The sequence below is a fragment of the Gigantopelta aegis genome, chromosome 10 (assembly GCF_016097555.1).
Source record: "Gigantopelta aegis isolate Gae_Host chromosome 10, Gae_host_genome, whole genome shotgun sequence".
In the NCBI taxonomy this organism is placed as follows: Eukaryota; Metazoa; Mollusca; class Gastropoda; order Neomphalida; family Peltospiridae; genus Gigantopelta; species Gigantopelta aegis.
In genome coordinates, this window is record NC_054708.1 from 47448772 (window position 1) to 47455675 (window position 6904).

General features: G+C 36.4%; 1 protein-coding gene across 2 annotated transcripts in view; it reads right to left on the reverse strand.

The window, feature by feature from the left end:
* Positions 1-6904, reverse strand: part of LOC121382805 — a 46145-nt gene that overhangs the window by 11154 nt on the left and 28087 nt on the right. The window contains exons 3-4 of one of the 2 annotated variants that reach the window (XM_041512424.1): positions 5337-5519; positions 1617-1729 (exon numbers count right to left, since the gene is read on the reverse strand). In XM_041512424.1, the coding sequence (XP_041368358.1) occupies positions 1617-1729; positions 5337-5519 (296 nt within the window). Of the gene's footprint in view, positions 1-1616; positions 1730-2978; positions 3106-5336; positions 5520-6904 lie in introns of those variants that run through there. The other variant, XM_041512425.1, reaches the window with a different exon arrangement.

Genomic DNA, 6904 nt, shown 5'->3' on the forward strand with positions numbered 1-6904 from the left:
TTTGAAGTACCCAAGCTGAACTAAAACCAATGTCTATTTTTACCACCACACTGGGTCCGCAGTTAATGCTAATTAGGCAAATACAGTACTCTGATGGGCTAAGAACAATGACCTAGATTGACAATTCTTTGTAGTGTAACTGTAAGCTGGCTGCCTGTGTCTGAAACGTGTGTATACGCTATTGAGTTTGTTGTTAATTGCTGTTGTTTTAAGTCTTCTCAGCATTAAATTTTGGATGTAAATAAACAGCACTGGTAAGTAATTGTAACATAGAAGGTGTGTTTCTGATAATTAGATACTAGTAAAAAAAAAAAAATTATATTAATAAACAATTATTATTTATTAATAACAAATGGAACACCAATTAATAGATGTGCTAATGAACGTTTTTTGTTTTCTTCCTAGTTCATTAAAAAAAAAAAAAAAAAAAATTCAACAAACCTGGCCCCTTGTCTGGGAATAAGCCCACCCCATGCTAAGCTCACAATGAGTTGTCTTGGCCCCACTGGGCTTATTTCCGGTCAAATACGGTAGTAAGCATTGGCTACTAGATGTCAAACATTCTGACATAGACTTAGAGAGGAAACCCACTACATTTTTCAATCAGTACCAAGGGATCTTTTATATGCACCATGCCACAGACAGGATAGCACAATCCACAGCCTTAGATATACCGGTACCAGTCGTTGTGCACTGGATGGAACGAGAAATAGCCCATTGGGCCCACTGACAGAGATCGATCCCAGACCAACCATGCATCAAGCGAGCGCTTTACCACTGGACATTGGAGAATGTTTTTGTTTTTGAAAAGTCTGGTGTTACAGTTTTCAGATAGCACTAAAATTTGGAATTCCTTAAAAATACACAGGATGTTCATCTCTGCTGTACTAAATAAATAGCACCAGTAACTGTGTACTCACATTTCCCCAAAGAAACTAAATCAAATGAAATAAGCACTGCACCATCAATGGAAGGCTTCTGGGGCTGAGTTTTTTTGGGGGGTTTATATACAGTGAAACCCCTTTAAACCGGACACCCTTGAGGCCAAATATCAATGTCCAGTATTAAGAAGGATCTGCATTAGAAAGGGTAAGTTTTGTACTGATTTTTAAAAAGGGACTCTTCAAAATGTCTGGTTTACAGAGGTTCTGGTCTTGAGAGGTTTCACTGCATATATATTCTCGTCCATCTTCAAGTGGTAAAGTGTTCACTTGATGTGCAGTCGGTCTGGGATCGATCCCTGTTGAGAGGGTCCATTGGGCTATTGTTCGTTCCAGCCAGTGCATCACGACTGGTAAATCAAAGGCAGTGGTATGTGTTATCCTGTCTGTGGGATGTTGCATATAAAAGATCCCTTGCTGCTAATCGAAAAGAGTAGCCCATGGAGTGCCGACAGCGGGTTTCCTCTCTCAATATCTGTGTGGTCCTTAACCATATGTCTGACACCATATAACCATAAATAAAATGTTTTGAGTGCATTGTTAAATAAAACATTTCCTTCCTTCTTTCCTTCCATCCTCAAGGAACTATGTATAATATTTTATTTAAAACAAAAACATTCCCATTTAAAATCCAAAACCCTGTGTGAGAGAATAAAAGTTGAGTAAATAGACTACCTGAAGAGCTAGTGTTATCCCGTACGGAGATATGTGCAGAATACACTTTGTGTTCTGAGCTCCAATATGTTTCATCACCTGCGAGTTCTCCGGATACACGATGATCAAGTCATCTGAAAAAAAAAAACAAGAAAAAAACCCCATCAGTTAATATTAATTAATATTTATAATGAAAAGTATCATACCATTGAAAAGTATCATACCAAGTGATATACTACAGAAACATTTAAATAGCACTGAACCTAATTATCAGGTGGTGTTTAGTATGTTGAGCTATCCTAGCTTTCTTATTGTTAAATTACAAAGTTCTGGGCCTCATTCCATGAAGAGATCTTAGCACTACTATTATCATGAATACCCATCATTGTGACCTTAATTTTGTTCTACAATCACCACCCTGTTCCACGACACGGCATAGCATACTATTGTCTTAAATTACCGTGAAAATTTACAATTGGAACGAGGCAGTTGTAAGCCACTAACATAGATGTCAGATTGCAGTTAGACGATGATTTGATAATTTTCTAAGAAGGATACTAACTTTTTGTATAAAAATGGATCTAATATATTCCAAACTGGCCTCGGTGGCGTCGTGGTAGGCCATCAGTCAACAGGCTGGTAGGTACTGGGTTCGGGTCCCAGTCGAGGCATGGGATTTTTAATCCAAATACCGACTCCAAACCCTGAGTGAGTGCTCCGCAAGGCTCAATGGGTAGGTGTAAACCACATGCACCGACCAGTGATCCATAACTGGTTCAACAAAGACCATGGTTTGTGCTATCCTGCCTGTGGGAAGTGCAAATAAAAGATCCCTTGCTGCTAATCGGAAGAGTAGCCCATGTAGTGGCGACAGCGGGTTTCGTCTCAAAATCTGTGTGGTCCTTAACTATATGTCTGACGCCATATAACCGTAAATAAAATGTGTTGAATGCATCGTTAAATAAAACATTTTCTGTCTTTCTTTCTAATATATTCCAAATACCGTTTATGAAACTTCGATGAAAAACATTCTACTATCCTAGGCCATACGACCTTCACGTGAAAATACGGGAGATAACTCTCATGCCTTATGCATTCGGCAGTTATCGGCTAGCAAATAAACTAACAAAGTTTCTTCATGGATGTGCGATATCAATGAATACATCCAAGATGATCAGAAAAATTTAGTATTTACCGTAACTAATTCGCACTTCTTCGCAAAGAAGATTTTAATCATTAAAGGGGCATTTACTACTACCGTAAGGTTGCTTTGTGGAACGGCTGTAAAGCTTACAGTGCCAATTGTAAAACTCACCTTAAGTCACTACAATTAACCTTAGCTACATGTACAATTCTTTTGTGGAACAGGGCCCAGGTACTTACAGCTGTTTCATCCATCATCATTTTCAGCAAATCTAATGTGGGTGGGTTTTTTTGTTGTCATCCCTGTGTTTGAAGTAGTTCCAAAAGTATTTCATGTGAACAGAAAAGTTATGTACCTCTGAAACATGGGTCAATGAGGTGAAGACCTAGAAATGCCAAACTTAATACAACATAATATAAACCTATTTTCACATATTAGCATTATCAATCTTAAGAAAAACTGACTCAGAAATGGTTATACTTCATGTTCATGTTCTATTCAACGTAAAACATGTATGGTATCCATGAATACATAAAACTGGAACCATTCCATCTCAAAAGAAGCAGGTCAGATGGATATACAAACCAGTCGTAAATTACTAAATATTATTTTTTTAAAGCTGAAATGCCTATAAATGGCAAATCAGGAGATAATTATAAAAAAGCTGTATTAAAACCTGGCATGGGTTGGCCATGTTATGCATCTAAAGCATTTAACTATTTGATTGATATTTCTTGGTTCATGTATTTGTTTATATCACACTACCTCCTTTTCACCTGTGTCTTCTGTGGGCTTGGGCCAACCTTCTTATCTTCCCATCTAACTTCATGGGGTATAAATTATTTTACTATAAGTATTAATTTATAATATATTTAGATCACCCCATCAAAAATTGCATCAAATTATTTTACTTTAATTAGTTATAGATCATTTTTTGATTTAAGGACACGGTCAAAATTTATGAACCTCCACTTTCAACTTATTTTTATGTTTTCTGGTCAAAATTTTCAAAATTTCCAGGTGATTTCTGTCCCGAGTCGGACCCCCGATCCTATCAGAAGCAGGACTCGGGATAGGCATGTTCGAAACCATAGAGGTATAAGGACACTTTAAATACCTAGTCAAGTCAAGTCACCTGTGTCTCTCACTGTGTCTGTCTCTTTCTCTCTCCCTCCCTCTCTCTTTCCCTCTCTCTTTCTTTCTCTTTTAATTCTCCCTTATTTCTTCCCAATCTGGCAACTCATCTTATCTTTCAAACTTCTCTTGCTACCCACCTCCACTTCCCAGTCATTATCTCTCCAACCGTGACAGATGCTTGTCTCTGTTTTGATATTTCTTGGTATTATAAAATCAATGGGTTTTTTTATATACACATACACTTAAAGTCCATTGACTTGATTTTGAAAGGACTGAAACAAAGAGTTTGAGGTACTGATGGGTTGAAATAAACATAGTTGTTTTTTATTTTAAAATGGGACCATTTTTCATCATCAACATATCCAGGACTAATTTAGAAATACTGATTACTGTGAAATGATTTTTATTCATGGTGGTCTAATTTTTAGACTAGTGCAGTCAACTAATTTTTGGACTAGGACAGTCAACTAATTTTTAGACTAGTGCAGTCAACTAATCTTTGGACTAGTGCAGTCAACTAATTTTTGGACTAGGACAGTCAACTAATTTTTGGACTAGTGCAGTCAACTAATCTTTGGACTAGTGCAGTCAAGTAATCTTTGGACTAGGACAGTCAACTAATTTTTGGATTAGGACAGTTAACTAATTTTTGGACTAGTGCAGTCAACTAATCTTTGGACTAGTGCAGTTAACTAATTTTTGGACTAGGACAATCAACTAATGTTTGGACTAGGACAGTTAACTAATTTTTGGACTGGTGCAATCAACTAATCTTTGGACTAGTGCAGTCAACTAATTTTTGGACTAGGACAGTCAACTAATCTTTGGACTAGTGCAGTCAACTAATCTTTGGACTAGTGCAGTCAACTAATCTTTGGACTAGGGCAGTTAACTAATTTTTGGACTGGTGCAATCAACTAATTTTTGGACAAGCACAGTCAACTAATTTTTGGACTAGAGCAGTCAACTAATTTTTGGACTAGGACAGTTAACTAATTTTTGGACTGGTGCAATCAACTAATCTTTGGACTAGTGCAGTCAACTAATTTTTGGACTAGGACAGTCAACTAATCTTTGGACTAGTGCAGTCAACTAATCTTTGGACTAGTGCAGTCAACTAATCTTTGGACTAGGGCAGTTAACTAATTTTTGGACTGGTGCAATCAACTAATTTTTGGACAAGCACAGTCAACTAATTTTTGGACGAGCACAGTCAACTAATTTTTGGACTAGGACAGTCAACTAATTTTTGGACTAGTGCAGTCAACTAATTTAGGAACACAACAAAAATATAATACATGGATACATATAATACGAATTTATGATCCATGAATTTAAGTACCCAATGAAATCTTGGTGGTTTTATTTTTTTTATTTTAGCAAAACCACAAGCCCACGAAAATTACAGATTTTTTAATAACCAGTGGAATAATGCCGACTGGCTGACCGATCAAACTCACCTTGAATCTCCTCAAGCAGTCTGGCCTGACTCTGTATGAAGAAGACGAACATGTCCATCTTGTTTCGGTCGTCCGACGACAGGACGATCTGGTGCTCCGTAGTCGTGATCTCAAACACGTGCTCCCGGTTCTTCGTGCCGCCAATCTTCTCCACCCGGTACGATGGCCACAATGCAATCTTTTCTGGAGGGAAATCAAAGTCAAATATAGAATAAAATGACAGGTGTAGAATCACAGAGGTCTCATTTGTTACTTAAATAAATCACCAAATAATGATTTTTGTAAAGTGTTAATTTTCTTTCATAATGAAGTTAAAATGAATGGAAAAGAATGATAAATGGTAACTTTGTAATAGTAGCGTATTTATGATACCATATTGTACAAAATTGATTAACAATTGAGAAATCAAATACAGTACAGTGTTAATTCTATGTCTACTTAGTATGTATAGAAAATTATATAATGTGAAGTATATTATATTGTTGTGCAGCAAAAAAAAGGTAAAATACAAAAATTAAAATTTGAAAATTCTGCTTTATATACTCTTCAAAAAAAGTAGGGGAACTCTAATAAGAATTTACAATTGCCAAAATTGTAAGTTATATTAGCTGTGGGGAATGGTTATATGATAATAGTGAATTAATTGGGCAAACATTACAACTGGTAGTTCCGTATTACAGTAGGTTTTATGACCACCAAAGACACTGAAGGACGATTGGGGTCAGAAGCGAAATTTGAAAGTTAAAATTTTTTTATCAGTAAATTGCAAATTCAAACAATAAAAATGACTAAAAGCAAAACAATAACTACTGTATGATCAACAGAATTAAAAAGATTGACAGAAATAATGTTGCACAGTGATTAATGAACCTTCCTGGAAATTGTCAAAATCGAGAATCACACCCCACCCACGTATACGGGGCAACTGCATGATGCATGTGCAAACTATGGAATGTGTTTCGGTGTGTTGATAACAGACCTAAACATTCTTTACTAGGATGTCTGTGGTCAAAACGTATGATCAGTCAAATAGTTGATATTAAAATTAATATTTCAGGTTCCCCTACTTTTTTTGAAGAGTATATAACTGAAAGGAAATAATGATATCGACCTCAGCAAATGAGGGCATACTGTTTATAAAATATGAGCAGTAATTGAGTTGTTGAACACAAACAAAAATTCACAATTTACACGCAACATGAAACGTGTATTAAATTTGGTAAGGGGTGGGGGATCTAGCTCAGTCATAGGAGTGCTTGCCTGAGATGCTTGCAATGTAGGATCAAAACCCCTCAGTGGAGTAGTGGACCCATTCTGTGAGTTGGGTTTTCCCCATTCCAGTCAGTGCCCTGCAACTGGTATATCAAAGGTTATGGTATGTGCTGTCCTGTTTGTGGCAAAGTGCATATTAAAGAACCCTTGCTACTAATGGAAAAATGTGGGTTTCCTCTAAGACTGTTAAAATTGCCAAATGTTTGACATCCAATAGCTAATTATTAATATCAATGTGCCCTAGTGGTGGCATTAAGCAAAACAAACAAATTTAAATTTTGTAATATTAATTTCTA